Below are 20,561 nucleotides of genomic sequence, written 5' to 3'. Positions count from 1 at the left end.
AAGAATGACAAGTGTTTTCGGAGTGATACCTTTTTATAGGCCAACCAGAAAAATTATATTGGCAAGCTTTCAGAGCACAGAGGCTCCTTCTTCAGGCTGAATTACAAATTTGCAAAATGCCTGAAGGAGCCTTGATGCTCTGAAAGCTTGCTAATATAATTTTTCTGGTTAGCCTATAAAGATATCACTCCTAAAATACTTTTGTCAGTCTTGGGACATAGCCAGAAAAATCAATTGAAATACTAACACGGTACCACAATATTACCTTGTATTGCACAAACAACAACACAGTCTAAAAACTAGGCAAGAAATCCGGCCTAAAGGCAATGAGGAATTGGGCCCGTACTTCATTGTACCACTGCAGTGGAATATTCTTGTATGATTATATTGTCGTGTGATCAGTATTATATACCATATATGTGCTCTACTTCTGTGCCGATTTTCTATGAATTTTTGTTTTTCCTCACTTTTTTTAGGCTTAATCATATGGATTTCACTATGGCAGGTGACTTCATAAGTCAGTCCCGGTCTTCTGAAATCTAATTGTTCCCTACTTGCTGACTAGCAGAGCATGCTGGTTCTGGAGGACTCTGATATGTAAGTTACTAAATGTAGTTTTATACCCTCCTATTTACACCCTTACAGTTTTAGTTTGTCTTATCCATGAAAACACAACATTACATTAAACAGTGGACACACAAATTGCATGGAGATGCCATTTTATGGAGTCATTGTCTCTATTCCACCTGATGTCTAGTGGTTTGGGTGCAGGTAAGCTGTGGCCTCCAGGGTATAGCTGTTAACATTAGCGTTCTATACAGGCATTGAAGCAGCTATGTGTGTTCAGCATTTTAACAACCCTAGCCATGCCATTTGGTCACACAGACCAGTTTCAGAAACCATTCTCATTCACATTAATTTATCATTTGAGTATTGTTCATGCCATACAGTATATGATATAATACACTGTGAGACTGTGACCGGGGTTATCTATGACGGCCGGTATGTCTCGCCCCGGTTGTGCTCACTCCATGATAGAAAGTAAATCCACTCTAGGGTTAATGCTGTTTCCCTACAGGCTGAAGGAAGGGTTAAATGGAAACAGGAACAAGGGCAGGTGTGCCGGGTGTGGGGGAGTGAACAGAACTCCCTGAGCTCTCTGTTGGAGAGGCACATGTATTTTGTTGTGGACTTTCGTTTGGACATTAAAACCGTGTGCTGTGAACCTTAATGCCTGGATCCCGTGTCTTCTGCTGCGCAGCCGACCGTGCTACCTCACATATGGTGGAGAATCGGCGGGCATGACAGCCGGTGAGGTGTAGCATCCATTCCTGGTGACCCAGTAGCACATGTCCTGGATTCGAGCGGCTATACTACAGCCCAAACCCGGCGACGCCATGGAGAAAATACTAAAGCAGCAGCAACAGACTAATGCACAGCTACAAGAGGCTAATGCACAGCAACAACAGGCTAATGCACAGCAGCAACAGACCAATGCACACCTGCTCCGGGCGTTGGAACGTCAGCAGCAATCCTTGCAAATGCAGGAAAAAAGGCACCAAGAACAGATGGTTCTCCTGGCCAAGTCGATCCATGCCGGACCGGCAGCAACAACCCCGGGACCGGATGACGACGGCAGCGTCCGGAAAGCGGTGAGACAAGCGTTGCAAAAGATGACCCCGGGGGATGATGTGGAAGCGTTCCTGGCGGTGTTTGAGCGGGTGGCCGAGCGGGAAAAGCTGCCGACCCCCCCAGTGGGCTGAGGTATTGTCGCCCTATCTGACGGGGGAACCCCAAAAAGCGTACCTGGACCTCTGTACCGAGGACGCCATGGACTATGTGACCCTGAAAGCCGAAATACTGGCTCGGTTGGGGGTGAATACCTATGTGCGGGCTCAGCGGGTAAATCAGTGGTTCTATGAGGAAGCCAAACCCGTACGCTCCCAGGCCTATGACTTGTTGCATCTTGTAAAAAAGTGGTTGCAGCCTGACACTCTGAGCCCGGCGCAAATGGTGGAAAGGGTAGTAGTGGATCGTTTTGTGCGCACTTTACCCATCACCGTTCAACGGTGGGTAGGACAGGGTGACCCGAGTACCCTGGACCAATTAGTGTCCCTGGTAGAGCGGCATGTGGCTACGCAGGACTTGATACGGGACACTGAGACTTTGCGTACCGCCCGTCGGTCCGGCCCCTCCAAGCCTAGGGCCAAGGACCCACCGCTGACAACGGTGCAGGAGTCCCCTACCGTCCCGTCTGAGGCCGCGGCCGCCATTCCTGAGGTCCGGAAGGTTCTGTACCCTAAACGACACCCCGTCAAGGGGGTTTCCGTCCCCATTAGATGTTGGCGGTGCCAGCGGGTGGGACATATGGAAGCCCAGTGTCCACTCACCACGGAGCCCATGGATTGTGGGGTTACCCGGCGGGGTTCAATGTATGCTCAGGTGGTGTGTACCGCTGACCTGGTCTCCCCAGAGACGGAGCCCCACTTGTGCCAAATACAGGTGAATGGATGTCCGGTTACAGGAATGTTGGATTCCGGAAGCTTAGTGACCCTTGTGCGATCCACCTTGAGGGCTAAAGTAAAGGCCACAGGACGTACCGTGGGGGTGGTTTGCATACATGGGGACCGCCGAGACTATCCCACGGGGATTGTCACCATCACAGCACCTTGCGGTTAGGTGCAACATGAGGTGGGACTTCTTAACACTCTTCCTTATGACGTGATCCTAGGAAGGGATCTGCCCTATTTTTGGACTTTATGAAGGGGACCCCCTAAGTCCCCTCAGATATTGGTCAGTCCGGGACCTGAGCCCTACAATCCTGAATCCGGGACGCATGCCGTAGGGGTCCCCATGATAGGGACAGAATGTGAACCCGATAGGTCTCCCCTAGAGGTATTGGCAGGAGAGGCTGAGATGGTCGAGCCCATCCCGGAGTTGGAGGCGTCCCCGGATACGTTTGGGACAGCCCAACTCCAGGATCCTACGTTAATACATGCCCGGAGTCGGGTGACAGTAGTTGACGACGGGGTGGCACAGCTGCCCGGTGCCCAGGTAAGGTACCCCCATTTCGCTCTTAAGCAAGATTTACTCTACCGGGTAGATGAAATACAGGGCGTGGGGGTAGAACAGTTGGTGGTGCCCCAGCCGTATCGCCGGCGGGTCCTCGACTTGGCTCATAAACACCTGATGAGTGGCCACCTAGGGGTCAAGAAAACGCAGGAGCGAATATTGCAAAGGTTCTATTGGCCCGGGGTCTTTGGGGAGGTAAAACGGTTCTGCGAAACCTGCCCGGAGTGTCAGCTTACCGCACCCCTGACCCATTTTCGCAGTCCGTTGGTACCGTTACCCATTATAGAAGTCCCTTTTGAACGGATAGGGATGGATCTGGTGGGGCCCCTCGTAAAGTCCGCTCGAGGGCACCAACACATCCTAGTGATCGTTGACTATGCCACCCGGTATCCCGAGGCGATACCTCTCAGACATACTGCAGCAAAGCTTATAGCTCGGGAGTTGTTTGCTGTGTTCTGCCGGGTGGGGTTGCCCAAGGAGATCCTCACGGATCAGGGGACCCCGTTCATGTCTAAAGTGACCAAAGAGCTATGCCGGCTACTCCAGATCAAGCAGTTGCGTACGTCTGTGTATCATCCTCAAACGGACGGTTTAGTCGAGCGTTTCAATAAAACCCTGAAAACCATGCTCAAAAGGGTGATTTCAAAAGACGGGAAAGACTGGGATATGATGCTTCCCTATTTGATCTTTGCCATACGAGAGGTGCCACAGGCATCCACGGGGTTTTCGCCTTTTGAATTGTTATACGGGCGACATCCCCGGGGATTGTTGGACCTGGCAAAGGAAACATGGGAGCAAGAGCCCACCCCCCATAAAAGTGTGATTGAACACATTTTGGGTATGCAGAACCGCATAAGCGCGGTCATGCCAATTGTGAAGGAGCATTTACAGGAGGCTCAGGCCGCGCAAAGCGGCCGCTACAATAGACAAGCCACCGTGCGGACCTTTAAACCCGGGGATCGGGTGTTGGTATTAATCCCCACGGCGGAGAGTAAATTCCTGGCTCAGTGGCAAGGCCCCTACGAGATAAAGGAAAGAGTCGGGGTGGTCAACTATAAAGTATTGCAGCCCGGTAGGCGGAAACCTGAACAAATATACCATGTCAACTTATTAAAACCTTGGCAGGAACAGGAAAGCCTGATGGCTGTTTTTTCCCCACCTCCCTCCTCTTCGGGTCGTTCACATCCGGCTCCAGCGACCTCCGGAGAGGACGAACCGGAAGTAAGGATTGGAGAAGCCCTCACCAAGACTCGGAGGCGAGAGGCCGGACGGTTGGTTCAGCAGAACCCCGATGTCTTCTCCGAGCTGCCCGGTAGGACCAGTCTGATACGACATGATATTGTCACCGAGCCCCACCTGAAGGTACGCCTGAAGTCATACCGGGTACCGGAGGCTCGACGACAAGCCATATCGGAGGAAGTAAAGACAATGTTACGCCTGGGGGTCATCGAAAAATCCAGGAGTGAATGGGCTAGTCCGATTGTCCTAATACCAAAACCCGATGGCTCCTTAAGGTTCTGCAATGACTTTAGGAGATTGAACGAAATATCCAAGTTCGATCTCTACCCCATGCCCCGGGTGGATGAGCTGACTGATAGGCTGGGACAGGCGCGATATTTTACCACGCTCGACCTGACCAAGGGGTACTGGCAGGTGCCACTGACGGAGTCCGCCAAGGAGAAAACCGCTTTTGTTACGCCGGAGGGTCTCTTCCACTATGTTGTCTTGCCTTTTGGGTTACATGGCGCTCCGGCCACGTTCCAGAGGTTGATGGACTTAGTGCTGGAACCCCACCAGGCGTATGCATCAGCGTACCTTGATGACATCATTGTTTACAGCTCCGATTGGCAGACCCACTTGGAACAGGTACAAGCGGTGGTGGACGCGCTTCGAACAGCCGGATTGACAGCCAATCCCAAGAAATGTGCGTTGGGACTCACGGAAGCCCGCTACTTGGGCTACATGATAGGCCAAGGAGTGATTAAGCCCCAAATTAACAAGGTTGAGGCGATCCAGAAGTGGCCTAGACCCCTGACCACGAAGCAGGTTAGGGCCTTCCTGGGTATCGTGGGGTACTACAGGAGGTTTGTAAAGGATTTTGCGGGACTATCAACCCCCTTGACGGACCTTCTCAAAGGCAAGAAGTCCGTCATGGTGCGCTGGACTCCGCAGGCCGAGGACTCCTTCCGGGCCCTGAAGGAGGTCCTGTGCGGACAGCCCGTTCTTGTACACCCTGATTTCCGGAAGGAGTTCATAGTACAGACTGACGCCTCAGAGGTCGGCCTGGGGGCAGTGTTGTCTCAGGTGGTTCAGGGGGAGGAACACCCCGTCACCTTCTTGAGTAGGAAGCTCACCCCTCCCGAGCGGAATTATAGCGTAGTGGCGAAGGAGTGTCTGGCGATCAAGTGGGCCTTGGAGTCCCTACGCTATTACCTGCTGGGACGGCAGTTTCGCTTGGTGACGGATCACTCTCCACTGGTCTGGATGAGGTCCGCCAAGGAACGGAATGCCCGGGTTACCCGGTGGTTCCTTTCTCTGCAGAACTTCCGGTTTACGGTTGAACATAGGGCCGGTGGGTTGCAGGGCAACGCCGATGCCTTGTCCCGCGGCCCGTGTTTGATGGCGGGAGTTCAACCCCGCACGCTTGAACTGAGGGGGGGGGTATGAGACTGTGACCGGGGTTATCTATGACGGCCGGTATGTCTCGCCCCGGTTGTGCTCACTCCATGATAGAAATTAAATCCACTCTAGGGTTAATGCTGTTTCCCTACAGGCTGAAGGAAGGGTTAAATGGAAACAGGAACAAGGGCAGGTGTGCCGGGTGTGGGGGAGTGAACAGAACTCCCTGAGCTCTCTGTTGGAGAGGCACATGTATTTTGTTGTGGACTTTCGTTTGGACATTAAAACCGTGTGCTGTGAACCTTAATGCCTGGATCCCGTGTCTTCTGCTGTGCAGCCGACCGTGCTACCTCACAACACATACTTTCAGCACACTGACAAAATCGTACAATCTTATGGTGCTCAATTAATATGATCACACTGTGGTCAAATAATGGTGCCATAAACTGCAATAAATAATGCTGTATAGGGCTCTACATTGCCACTGTATGGTGCTCATATCAATACTCCACACATCATTCAAATAAAACATACAGTACCCACATACCAATAACGAGTGCTTAGACATAAACAAGCATACATGTGATTGTACCCACATACCAATAATAACCAGTGCTTAGACATAAATAGCATATACATTTGATTACACAAGAACACCGGGTTGTATGCATGATGTTTGGAGAAAGGCTACATAAGCGCTGACCATATTTCGGCACCTGTTGTTTGGAGAAAAATTTAAATAGGTAAGATTTTCTCTGCTTTGTGGTTCCGTTAAAGTTTTCTAAGGCTATTCCTTTTATGCCTAAGGCTAAGTTCACACAGTGTTTGTTTTTTTTTTTTTTTTTTTCTTTTGCTGCATTTTTTTGCTTGTTTTTTTTCATGTTTTATGCAAATACATGCTAATAAATATCTGCTTTTACAGTACCAACAAAACCTGAGAGATTCCAGAAATTTCAGGGACCCCTGCTTTGAAAACTGCTGTTTTTTAAAGAAGCAGCAGGTCAATTCTTTCAGTGTTTTTGCTGCATTTTTTCATCACTGAAAGCAATGAGTGGGAAAAATGCAGCTACGCTTTTTGCTGCCTTTTTGGTGAGTGAAACATGTATAGTAGACCAAAGACCAACCAAAAACACAGCAAGAAATGCAGCTTTTTTTTTTTTACTGCCAAAAGATAAGTTTTTGCTGCAGAAAAAATACGAGGGGCTGCTGTAAGTCTTTGGCTTTGTGAGGTTTTTTTGTTTCTATGGTAAGGAATGGTACATCACATGAAAGCCTTGTGTCTAATATATGTTTTCAAAATTGTTTTGTTTGTTGCTTATGACAACAGTGTTCTATGAATGCATGAAAACAAAATGGCGGAGTGTAGTGCGATATTCACAGTAACTGAGAGCAGAAGAGTGATTAAAATTTTTGTTTCTGCAAGGAAAGTTCACGAAGGATATTCATGGGGATATATTGCAGACATTGGGGGATCATCATATTCCACAGTTAAGAACTGGGTTGTCAAATTTAAAACGGGCCACTTCAGCACCAACGATGAGGAACGTCCTGAACGACCGAGAGTGGTTGTTCTTCCGGAGATCGTCGATGTTGTGCACAACCTCATACTGGAGAATTGACAAATTTCAGCTAAAGCAATAGCAGACATCATGGGGATTTCTTGTGAATGTGTTTGTGTCATTATCCATGAACATTTGGACATGAGGAAGCGATCTGCAAACTGGGTCCCCAATTGTTTGACGACAGATCAGAGAAGCATGCGAGTAAAAACTTCCCAGTCCATTTGTGAGCGTTTCTGGACTGATAAGAACTTCCTGGATCGACTGGTCATTATGGATGAGACCTGGATTTATTTTTATGACCCTGAAAACAAGGAGCAGTGAAGAGTGGAGGCACAGTGGCTCTCCTTGTCCAAAGAAGTTCAGGGTGCAAAAATCAGCCACTAAGGTGATGGCGTCTGTGTTCTGGGATAAGGAGGGCATGCTGCTAGTGGACTACCTTCAAAAGGGTTCCACCACCAATGCAAGATATTACCTTTTAAACTTTTGTACCAATTGAAAGCAGCTCTGAAGGCCAAAAGGTGCGGCAAGCTGTCCAAAGGAGTCTTGTTCCTGCAAGACACCTCTGCTCACACTGCACAAGCGACCACTGCAAAACTGGCAGAGCTGGGCTTCCAGCTGGTTGACCACCCACCTTATTAACCAGATCTAGCTCCCTCCGATTTATCATCTGTTTCCAAACCTGAAGAAATACCTCAAGGGTACCAAATTACATACCATTTCTGTTGTCATGGCTGCTATGGATGCCTGGTTTGAGGCACAACAGAAATCCTTCTTTTTGCTAGGCTGACAGAACTTGGAATACCGATGTAACAAGTGTGCTGACATCAGTGGAGAGTTAGGATGATGAAACTTTACATTTAGGCTATGTGCACACTAGAAAAAGGATTTTTCTTAAGAAATTTCTTAAGAAAATGTCTTGAGAGTGAAGGATTAGCGCACCTGCGTTTTTTTTACTGCGATTTGGTGCGTTTTTGGTGCGTTTTTACCGCTGGTTGCTCCCTGCGTTATTGTGCCATTATCTATGGTAACTAACGCAGTTAGCTGCAGAAAAGAAGTGACATGCTCATTATTTTTCTTAAGAAAATGTACAGAAAGAATTTTCTTAAGAAAAAAAACGCAGTGTGCGCTCAGCTAATTTTTTTTGCCATAGGTTTGGCTGGGGAATGTCTGCAGAAAGGTTACAAGAATTTCTCAAATTTCTGCAGCAAAAATGCACCAAAAACCGCAGGTAAAAAACGCAGTGTGTGAACACAGCCTTATTCTACAATCAGCAGCCCCTTGTAACAGCAAAAACACACTGTGTGAACATAACCTTAGTCCAAGCTTCTGTCTGAATCCATGAAATAAGGGAATCCAGCATATCCTCCACTGGTCATTGATTTTCAGGATGCACTTAGTGCTCCATCTGACCCCTGTTTTTGCAGTGTCCTTCAGGCAACCACAAAGATAAGGTCGACTTCAGGCGGCACAAACTCACAAAGTGATCCAGTCTATTTCGTTAACGTCAATGGCTTCGTCGGGGGTTGCGCCTGAATTCCATGGGCTACTGACATTTGACAAAAACGCCATATGAGCAAAGTCACATGTTTGCTAATTCTGACCTGGACATTCTTCCAGTCAGCCATTTTACATATAATTACGCAGGACCATCAATTCATCAATTTTTTTTTTTTTTTTTTTGACCAGCTTGTGTACTGTTACATAATTCTATGAATGTTCGTACAGTGTTTTATTAGTTACACATGTTGAATATTTCACTGCTTTTTTTTCTTTTCCAGGATCCAGTTAAATAATGCAGGTATGTTTACATACTGGTCTTTGCTCGTGAGTTGAATGTTCCATATTCTCCCCTTGTATTTCCTTTACCTAATGTATTTTTTATTTTTTTTTTATTTTAGCACAGTATATTGCGTGGAAAGGACAGCTGTACATCCATGAGCAGTTAGTGTGCGACATTTCCTTACAGACGTCCTCTACTTGCAGCATTCCAGCTCAACTGTGAGTGTGAAGTGATGTTTTTAGACCTTTGTGGCTATTGTTACTGTAGCAATAATCCATAATTATGTAATTATCATAGCTGTAACTAGGAGTGTCTTAAAAATTAAATTCAGTAGAAGCTGAACTCATGGACATTACATGGGGAATCTCAAAACCCTTGTTGAGCCATATGTTGGTTTGTGCGTGTGTAAATATATGCACACACACATTCTGTATGTATTTGTCAGGTGCTTCTGTATTTTTCTGTTCCATGCATTCTAAGTTTTCACTCGAGGACAGACTTATTAAAATGTGACCCTTTTTGTGTACCATGTACAGAACAGCTCCAGGGCCTGTATAAGAACCGCAGGGACTAGATCATACCAAGATCTTCATCTCACAGTTTCTTCAGAAGACCATTTTTTTATTTTTTTTTTTTCCTTTTTATTTTGTAGAATTAACAATAATGTTTTCTTCATTTTTTGCAACACTTCTGACAAATTTAACTAAATGTGCCCTAGTGTTTTTTTGCTAATGAGGATGTTTGCTGTTGGCTGCAACACAAAGAAAAGACTGTTGTACCAATTATTTAATTGTGACCTCTGTACTACGCAATCACTGTATAGAGTGGGCTCAGGAGCTAAGCCCCTCCATGCAGCACTGTTACATAGCTGCTACACAACTGTAACTGATGCCATCGAAGTATGCTCTGATTTCATTAATCTAAATACAGCTATCAACATGGCAGTCATGGCTTCTGAACGGCATTGCAGGGTGCAAATCAGTTGTCATGAAGAACCCTGCGCCTGCCATGTTAGGACTCCTATGTTGCCAAGCCCATGTAAAAATAACTTGCTTTAAATAACACTTCTGTTTCCTTTTTCCAATACCTAAATGGTAGAATGTAAAAAAAGACACCTTTGCTATTTTGTGAACTAATAAAATATAAACAGTGCATTGAGAAAGTATTCATACCCCTGATCTTTTCCATATTTTTATCACAAACCGAAATATATTTCATGTGATACACCAACGCAAAGTAGAAAATATTTGTGAAGTGTAAAATAAATGATGCATGCTTTTCTAAATATTTTAAAAATGTAAATCTGAAAATGTTGATGTGCATTTGTATTTAGCCCTCTGTAGTCTGATACCCCTAAATAAGTTAAAATAATCTGAGTCATTAGTTGCCTCCAGAAGTCACCTAATAAGTTGAGTCCACCTATGTGTAATCTATAACTGCTATCACTAAGCTGGTCTGTGAAGGCCTCAGAGGTTTGTTTGAGAACGTTAATGATCAAAGAGCATCATGAAAACCAAGGAACACACCAGACAGGTCAGGGATAAAGTTGTGTAAAGGTCCAGTCACACTAAGCAACTTACCAGCGATCCCAACAACGATAGGCATCGCTGGTAAGTTGCTAGGAGGTTGCTGGTGAGATGTCACACTGCGACGCTCCAGCGATCCCACCAGCAACCTCACCTGGCAGGGATCGCTGGAGCGTCGCTACATGAGTTGCTGGTGAGCTCACCAGCAACCAGTGACCAGCCCCCAGCGCCGCGTGGAAGATGCTGCGCTTGTAGGTAAATATCGGGTAACCAACCCGATATTTACCTTGGTTACCAGCGCACGGAGCTACACGTGCAGAGAGCAGGGAGCAGCGCACACTGAGCGCTGGCTCCCTGCTCTCCTAGTTACAGCACACATCGGGTTAATTAACCCGATGTGTCCTGCAGCTACATGTGCACAGAGCAGGAGCCGGCACTGACAGTGAGAGCTGCGGAGGCTGGTAACAAAGGTAAATATCGGGTAACCAAGGACAGGGCTTCTTGGTTACCCGATGTTTACAGTGGTTACCAGCCTCCGCAGAAGCCGGCTCCTGCTGCCTGCACATTTAGTTGTTGCTGTCTCGCTGTCACACACAGCGATCTGCGCTTCACAGCGGGACAGCAACAACTAAAAAATGGCCCAGGACATTCAGCAACAACCAACGACCTCACAGCAGGGGCCAGGTTGTTGCTGGATGTCACACACAGCAACATCGCTAGCAACGTCACAAAAGTTGTTCGTTAGCAGCGATGTTGCTAGCGATGTTGCTTAGTGTGACGGGGCCTTAAATCAGGGTTATGTTACAACTCAAGCTCTCAACATATGACAGAGCACTGTTAAATTCATCATCCAAAAATAGGAGTATGGTACAACTGCAACCTACCAAAACATGGCCTTCATCTAAACTGACATCCGAAGCAAGAAGAGCACTAATTACAGAAGCAGCCAAGAGGCCCATCATCACTCAAAAATTACAGCTTGGGTGGGAGAATTTGTCTACAGGACAACTTTTATGGAGCAGTTATTTCTCAATGACTCGTTCGAGGATTGTATTGTAATGCTCGGGCTGACCAGCAGCTCTCCTGGCCCGAGCTCGATAGCTGCATAAAAATAAATGCTGACCTGCTCGGTTCAGGAAAGCCGCCAGCCAGTAAGTTACGATCTCAGGATGAATCATACGGCCATGTGACTGTGCCTTTTAGTTGCATACTACACAAATCTGGCCTTTATGGAATTCGGGCAAGAAAAAAAGACAATTTTAAAAGCAAGCCACAAGAATTCCCATAGACAGCTTGCAAATAGCCATGTAGGGGACACAACTAGCATGTGGAGAAAAGGTTGCATGATCAAATGATAGAAAAGTAGACGTTTTTAGAGTATATGTAAAACTGTGTGGCTGAAAACTAACACTGCACATTTTCCTGAAAGCACCATCCCCACTGCAAAACTAGGTTTCCAGCATTATGCTGTGGAGCTGCTTTTCTTCAGCAGAGCCAGGGAAGCTGGTCGAGTTGATGGGAAGATGGATAGAGCCAACTACAAGGCAATCCTAGAGGAAAATCTGAGGCTGTAGACTATTTAAGAATGGGGCGTATGTTCACCTTCCAGCAACAACCTTAAGCATACTGCCAAAGCTACAGTGGAATGATTTAGATCAAAGCATATTCATATATATGGATGGCCCCATCAAAGTCTAGACCTAAATCCCATTGAAAATCTGTGTCAAGACTTTAAAACTGCTGTTCTCCATCTAATCTCACTAAGGTATTTTGCAAACAAAAAATGAGCAAAAATTTCAGCCTCCTGGATGTACAAAGCTGGTAGAGGCATACCCCAAAGACTTGCAGCAGTAATTGCAGGGAAAGGTGGTCCTAGAAAGTATTGATTCAGGATGGCTGAATACAAATACTCAGTACAATTTTCAGGTTTAAAATATTTAGAAAACCGTGCATCATTTCTTTCACACTTCACAAATACTTGTTACTTTATGTTGGTATATCACATCAAATCTCAATAAAATTTAACTTTGGATGGTGCATGAAAATGTTTCTAGAAAAATTCATGTTGTATGAATAACTTTTCAAAGCCCTGTATATCCCGTAATTTTAAATTCCAAAATGGGTGGAAAAAAATTAAACACCAAAATTTGTGTTTTTCATTTGACAGAATCCCTGCCCCCTTAAAAAAAAAAAAAGCAATGAAAGCTAATCAAACTGTATGTACCACAAATAGTGCAGATCTAATGGAGAGCGGCTTGTAAGAGACGAGCCCTCAGTAGAATTGGTGCAAACTAAATTGCAGGACCTGGTACATCAATGATAAATAATCTGTGGCTGCTGGACAGGAGCCCTGAAACGGCGGGTCATGTGGCTCCGTCTAGCAGCCACAGATGTGACAGATGAGCCTGGTCTTGTGAATCAATTCGCACCAACTTTAGCCATCAGACATGTCAATCAATGGAAGAATAAAAAGGTTATGGCTCTCATCAGTTAAGGCGTTCATTGTACGCTAAGAGTGACCTGGCATCAGAATTCTTTTCTGTTCGGTACAATTAGAGTGATACTTTTTTTTTTTGTAAGTATGGTATCACTCTAATTGTACCGAACGGAAGAATTATGATTCCGCGTCACTCTTACCGTACAATGAATGCCTTAAAATCAATCTAAAAAAAAGTGGAATTGTGGCCTTTTTTTTTTTTTTGTTTCACCACAATTAAATTCCCCCCTCCCCCCCCCAGTGTATTTATATTTTGTATTACAACTTCTCCCTGAGAAAACACGCCACCAAACTGCTGCCTTATGAATGGGAAAACTAAAAAAGTAATAGCTGTTGGAAAGGGTGGGGGAAGGAAAGTAACAAATATCGCCTGGTCCTTTTTAAGTGGATTTAAATTCGGTGTTATATCACAGATATTAATTTCCTTTCTACTGTATGTGTTTTTAAAAACAACTTTATTGCTTTGTGATCTCTATTCTTGTACTAATTTGATTCAAACAGGCCAGAAAAACTAGATCTGAAAGAAGTCATCCAGTTAGCGGAATTAAGGAAAGAGTTACCAGAGGACATATTCCAGAAGACAGAGTGTACAGGACAAGAAGGTAAAACGTTTGCATTATTTAGCATGGCTACAGGTCGCATGATGTTTTTTTTTTTTTAACTAAGATAATGTATGTTCCCACCTTGCAGATTTGGGTGCTTCTTGGCAGGAAAAACACATTTTTTATTTTTCTTTGCCGCAGTTTAGGGGGTGTTTTTTTTTTGTTTTTTTTCTATTCCTTGTGATGGGAAAATCACAAACAATTGATATGTCAATTGTTTGATGCAGATTTTTTCCGCACCAAAATCTGCAATGTGTGCACAGCACTTCAGGATTCTTATACTTTGCTGGGATGTGGTTTCTGTTGCAGATTGATTAAATTCTGCAAGAAAAAAAAACGCAAGAAAGCAGCCTGTTTACACAGCCTAAGACCGGGGCCACACGGGGGACTACTGCGATCCTTGCATGACACTCGACTCACGCTGGCAGCACAGCGTGAGCAGTGTCATGCGAGTGTCCCTGCGACTGAAGTCCGATCATGCGATGGGCAGGCACTGTGGAGGGGTGGGCCGGCACTGAGGAGGGGCGGGAGGGATTTATCTCCCTCACTCCTCCGTTGCCGGCTATTGCCATTTTCGCTCTACACTCCGGTGTACCGCGAGTGCAGTACGATTTTTCTCTCGCCCCACAGACTTGAATGGGTGCGAGAGAAGCAAGAATCGCATTGTACCCGCAGCATGCTGCGATTGTTTTCTCGGTCAGATTAGAGCTGAGAAAATAATAGCTCATGGGTGCCGGCACATAGGTTAATATTGGTCCGAGTGGAATGCAATGTTTTATCATACTGCATTCGCTCAGATTTTCATGCCGTGTGGCTTAGGCCTAAGACATCACTTGAATATGTAAATCCGCTAGAAAAGAATAATTTTTTTTTTAACACTATTAAGTTATGTCATTTTTATTTTAGTAGACAATATTTTTGGAAAATCTCTTCAAATATCTTAAATCCATGTTGTTTCATTAATACCCAATTCTGTAAATGTTCATTCCTTTTTGATTTATAATATGCATACGGTACTCATCATAGTAGGCTCGTTATTCAGGATGTCAATTACGCCTAGGGACATTTCATAATATATCCGAGGCAGGACTAGTCTGGAGTCAGACACACCTTGCCGGACAAGTCCTAACATTTTGGTTATACAACACTGCAGGAGTGAACTTCACTCTTCGAACATGGCAGCGCTCGAATGATGCGTGTTATGTACATTCTAATACCGAACCCCCCAAATACTAGTACAGACTGAAAATTCCGTATAAAATCACCATTGAATATAATATAATCTCTCAAAAAACCTTTAGATAAGAATCCGAGGGATACAATAAAGGGAATGATTATTAAATTGATATTACAAATTAATATTTTTATTCCATTATTAAAATAAATAATTATTACAACTTCATAAAAATACTAGGCTGGAGAAAGTCCCATAAATTATAGCAGCGGTTTACCTGTGTGTGTATATAATACCACGAAATTGGTCCAATCCATCTGCGGACACTCCTAGATCAATAACTATACCACAAAAAGGAAATAAAGATTTTTTTCCCTCTTTTTAAAGGAGTACACAACGTCTCAATCAATTAATAGTTTTTATTATCATCAAAAAATACACAGAAAAAACACCACACAATAAAATGATAAATTGCAGTCAAAAGAGAAATATATACGGGTTAAGCGATAATATATTGCACACTAACCTCCAATAAAGTGACCTATGCTGTATATATGTTCAAAAATTACAACAAGCTGGCCAATGTGTATTGCACCAAACTTAATGATAAAGTGACTAGTGCTATAAGAGGCCCATATCAATGACCATGAAGGGCTGTGCAAAGAAGTCTACAAATTCTATTCCTCAACGGAAGGTACTATTGCACAATCCCCCCAGGGCGCACCCATTTGCCTATTAATATGTAGTCACCATCACTATTGTATATATAATCGCCCATTGTTTCTCACTACATCTCTGCAAGATCAGATCAGCCGAATATGATAGGTAAATATATCTATCATACATGTGCGAAGCTAATTGCATACTACCATAGGCGGAATTGCAGAGAGCTGAAACAATCGGGTCGTGATGTAAAAACTGTGCCAAACGCAACCTGATTTGTTAGTATCAGCAATAAAGGTCATAAAGTACATTTATGTGCTAAATCCCAATTGCTCCATAGGATGCCATGAACCAGCAGTCTCTGTGACAAGACTAAACTAAAAATGCCACAGACAATCACACATGCGTCTGCCGTTAAGCAATATTATGCAGTGTGCCAAACGTAAGTCCATTCACTAAATCTTATATTAGAGATTCAAGACACCACTACGGAGCAGAAGTTACCTGGGATAATGAAAATACCGCGACCACCCGATTCCCCGGGGATTATTATATATACGATATTATATACACCATTATTATATGTAAAATAGTGATGGTGACTACATATTAATAGGCAAATGGGTGCGCCCTGGGGGGATTTTGCAATAGTACCTTCCATTGAGGAATTTGCAGACTGCTTTGCACAGCCCTTCATGGTCATTGATATGGGCCTCTTATAGCACTAGTCACTTTATCATTAAGTTTGGTGCAATACACATTGGCCAGCTTGTTGTAATTTTTGAACATATATACAGCATAGGTCACTTTATTGGAGGTTAGTGTGCAATATATTATCGCTTAACCCGTATATATTTCTCTTTTGACTGCAATTTATCATTTCTTTGTCGCTCCATTGGGAGACCCAGACAATTGGGTGTATAGGCTATGCCTCCGGAGGCCGCACAAAGTATTACACTAAAAGTGTAAAGCCCCTCCCCTTCTGCCTATACACTTCCCGTGCTCCCACGGGCTCCTCAGTTTTTTTGCTTTGTGCGAAGGAGGCAGACATGCACGCACAGCTCCACAGATTAGTCAGCAGCAGCTGCTGACTATGTCGGATGGAAGAAAAGTGGGCCCATATAGGGCCCCCAGCATGCTCCCTTCTCACCCCACTCTTGTCGGCGGTGTTGTTAAGGTTGAGGTATCCATTGCGGGTACGGAGGCTGGAGCCCACATGCTGTTTTCCTTCCCCATCCCCCTTAGGGCTCTGGGTGAAGTGGGATCCCATCGGTCTCCAGGCACTGAGACCGTGCTTCATCCACAACTCCTGAGGAGCCTGCTGGATAGGAGCCGGGTATCGTTCAGGGACATGGCCCTGCTACTTTAAGGTACTCTGTGTCCCCGTGGGGACCGCGCACAGCAACACTCCAGCATTGCTGGGTGTGCTAGTGCACCGGGGACCGCGGCGCTGACCGCGTTTGTGCCATTATACACTGCAGCGTCGCTGAGTGTGTTTATCTATGGGGACTACCGCGCTGACCGCCGCTGCCATTGTTTTTACTGAGGCGCGGCTGGGACTGTTAGTGCGCCGGGGACTCTGCGCCGGCCGCGCTTATACGGCGGCCGCGCTTATAACTCGAGTCCCCGGCTTTTGAGCCTAGTCTCTTTTTCTTCCCGCCCTCAGCCCTGCCAGTCAGGGGAAGGGCGGGACGCTGTACAGCACGGCAGCACTGAGGGCTGGAGCATGCTTTGCATACTCCACCCCCCTCACTGTGCACAGTGAGGCACCAGCTCCCGCACTTTCTGGGTCACGCCCACGGCTCCCTCCTCTCCTCAGGACGCCGGCAGCCATTCCTGTCAGCTCCTAGGACGCTGCAGAGGGGAGACAAACTCTGGGGGACCCAGGCAGGGATTCTGGTGACCACACAACCGCTTTAAGCGGGCGGTAAGCAGCACCTGAGGTGCTGGCCCCACTTGTGCAGAAGTGTGATTATAGTTTATATGTTTACAGGCTATACTTTACACTGTATGGTGCACAGTTGATTTCTGGCTATATACCCTGTTGTGTTGCTCAAAGGAGACAACAATATGGCGCCCACAAGAAGCAGGGGTGCCAAAACACAGGCTTACTATGCTGCCTGCGCCGCATGTACAACCTCGCTACCGGCAGGTTCCACTGACCCTCATTGTGTGCACTGCTCGGCCCCTGTGGCACTTACTCAGCCGGAGCCTCTGCTAAGGGGGGCCCAGGGGGAACAACCAGCTAACACTGTCCAGGTGACAGGGACGGAGTTTGCAGTTTTTACTGACAGACTTTCTGAGACTATGGCTAAAATACTAGAAGCTTTGCAGTCCAGACCGGTATCTCAGACCATGGGCACTGTGGAATCACTGCCCCCTAGTTCCCCTCAGTTGGAACAACAATGTTCCCCCGGGATGTCTCATAGATCCCAGGGTGAGGTCTCTGACACGGACCGCAGTCCCAGACCGCCTAAGCGAGCTCGCTGGGAAATCCCCTCGACATCATCACATTGTTCAGGGTCTCAGAGAGATGACTCTCTGTATGATGAAGCGGAGGTAGCTGATCAGGATTCTGATCCTGAGGCCGCTCTCAACCTTGATACTCCTGATGGGGACGCCATAGTGAATGATCTTATTGCGTCCATAAATAAGATGCTGGATATTTCTCCCTCAGCTCCTCCAGCAGAGGAGTTACCTTCTCAGCAGGAGAAGTTCCGTTTCAGGTTCCCCAAGCGTACAGCGAGTATGTTTCTGGATCACTCCGACTTCAGAGAGGCAGTCCAGAAACACCGAGTTTGTCCAGATAAGCGTTTTTCCAAGCGCCTTAAGGATACATGTTATCCCTTCCCCCCTGACGTGGTCAAGGGCTGGACTCAGTGTCCCAAGGTGGATCCTCCAATCTCCAGACTGGCGGCTAGATCCATAGTTGCAGTTGAAGATGGGGCTTCACTCAAGGATGCCACTGCCAGACAGATGGAGCTCTGGTTGAAATCCATCTATGAGGCTATCGGCGCGTCTTTCGCTCCAGCATTCGCAGCAGTATGGGAACTCCAAGCTATCTCAGCGGGTCAAGCCCAAATTGACGCACTCACACGTACGTCTGCGCCGCAAGTGGCTTCCATAACCTCTCAAACGTCGGCATTTGCGTCCTACGCTATTAATGCTATCCTGGACTCTGCGAGCCGTACGGCGGTTGCAGCCGACACTTCGGTGGCATTACGCAGGGCCGTGTGGCTACGGGAACCGCCGGAGGTGCCGCTACCAAGGCGGCTTCCTCATGACTTACGGCCGCCTCACACCGCATCCTCGGTCGGTGACAGGCTCTCCCTCTTCTGCGACACCTGGCTGCCACAGGTAAAAGACCGATGGGTGAGAGACATTCTGTCTCACGGTTACAGGATAGAGTTCAGCTCTCGTCCTCCGACTCGATTCTTCAGAACATCTCCGCCTCCCGAGCGAGCCGATGCTCTTCTGCAGGCGTTGGACACTCTGAAGGTAGAAGGAGTGGTGATCCCTGTTCCTCTTCAGCAACAGGGTCACGGTTTTTACTCCAGCCTGTTTGTGGTTCCAAAGAATGACTGGTCTTTCCGTCCTGTCCTGGACCTAAAACTGCTCAACAAACACGTAAAGACCAGGCGGTTCCGGATGGAATCCCTCCGCTCCGTCATTGCCTCAATGTCCCAAGGAGATTTCCTTGCATCGATCGATATCAAAGATGCTTATCTTCACGTTCCGATTGCTCCAGAGCATCAGCGCTTCCTGCGCTTCGCCATAGGAGACGAACACCTCCAGTTCGTGGCAATGCCGTTCGGCCTGGCGACAGCCCCCCGGGTTTTCACCAAGGTCATGGCTACAGTAGTCGCGGTCCTCCACTGCCAGGGTCACTCGGTGACCCCTTACTTAGACGATCTGCTGGTCAAGGCTCCCTCCCAAGAGGCATGCCAGCACAGCCTCAACGCTACTCTGGAGACTCTCCAGAGTTTCGGGTGGATCATCAATTTTCCAAAGTCAAATCTGACACCGGCCCAATCGCTGACATATCTTGGCATGGAGTTTCATACCCTCTCAGCGATAGTGAAGCTTCCGCTGAACAAGCAGCGTTCACTACAGACGGGGGTGCAATCTCTCCTTCAAGGTCAGTCACACCCCTTGAGGCGCCTCATGCACTTCCTGGGGAAGATGGTGGCAGCAATGGAGGCAGTCCCTTTCGCGCAGTTTTAACTGCGTCCTCTTCAGTGGGACATCCTACGCAAATGGGACAGGAAACCGACAGGAACGTCTCCCTCTCTCAGGCAACCAAAGCTTCCCTTCGGTGGTGGCTTCTTCCCACTTCATTATCAAAGGGGAAATCCTTCCTACCCCCATCCTGGGCGGTGGTCACGATGGACGCGAGTCTGTCAGGGTGGGGAGCAGTTTTTTCGCCACCACAGGGCTCAGGGTACGTGGACTCAGCAAGAGTCCTCGCTTCAGATCAATGTTCTGGAGATCAGGGCAGTGTATCTGGCCCTAAAAGCGTTCCAGCAGTGGCTGGAAGGCAAGCAGATCCGAATTCAGTCGGACAACTCCACAGCGGTGGCATACATCAACCACCAAGGCGGGACACGCAGTCGGCAAGCCTTCCAGGAAGTCCGGCGGATTCTACTGTGGGTGGAAGCCACAGCCTCCACCATATCCGCAGTTCACATCCCAGGCGTAGAAAACTGGGAAGCAGACTTTCTCAGTCGCCAGGGCATGGACGCAGGGGAATGGTCCCTTCACCCGGACGTGTTTCAGGAGATATGTTGCCGCTGGGGCATGCCGGACGTCGACCTAATGGCGTCCCGGCACAACAACAAGGTACCGACGTTCATGGCACGGTCTCAAGATCCCAGAGCTATGGCGGCAGACGCCTTAGTTCAGGATTGGTCGCAGTTTCAGCTCCCTTATGTGTTTCCTCCGTTGGCACTGTTGCCCAGAGTGTTACGCAAGATCAGGGCCGACTGCCGCCGCGTCATCCTCGTCGCTCCAGACTGGCCGAGGAGGTCGTGGTACCCGGATCTGTGGCATCTCACGGTCGGCCAACC

At 47.0% G+C, this 20,561-nt stretch overlaps 1 protein-coding gene across 3 annotated transcripts in view; it reads left to right on the top strand.

The window, feature by feature from the left end:
• The window catches only part of TASOR2 (transcription activation suppressor family member 2), a 135,026-nt gene that overhangs the window by 28,444 nt on the left and 86,021 nt on the right, over window positions 1-20,561 (top strand). For all 3 annotated transcript variants that reach the window (XM_075345339.1, XM_075345340.1, XM_075345338.1), the window contains exons 3-6: window positions 477-597; window positions 9,032-9,051; window positions 9,152-9,251; window positions 13,558-13,658. In XM_075345339.1, coding sequence (XP_075201454.1) covers window positions 572-597; window positions 9,032-9,051; window positions 9,152-9,251; window positions 13,558-13,658 — 247 coding nt within the window. In that variant the 5' untranslated portion in view covers window positions 477-571. The remainder of the gene's footprint in view (window positions 1-476; window positions 598-9,031; window positions 9,052-9,151; window positions 9,252-13,557; window positions 13,659-20,561) is intronic.

Source organism: Anomaloglossus baeobatrachus, chromosome 4 (assembly GCF_048569485.1).
Source record: "Anomaloglossus baeobatrachus isolate aAnoBae1 chromosome 4, aAnoBae1.hap1, whole genome shotgun sequence".
Taxonomy (NCBI): domain Eukaryota; kingdom Metazoa; phylum Chordata; class Amphibia; order Anura; family Aromobatidae; genus Anomaloglossus; species Anomaloglossus baeobatrachus.
The sequence above is the reverse complement of the archived record's forward strand: the minus strand, read 5'-3'. Positions and strand labels throughout refer to the sequence as shown.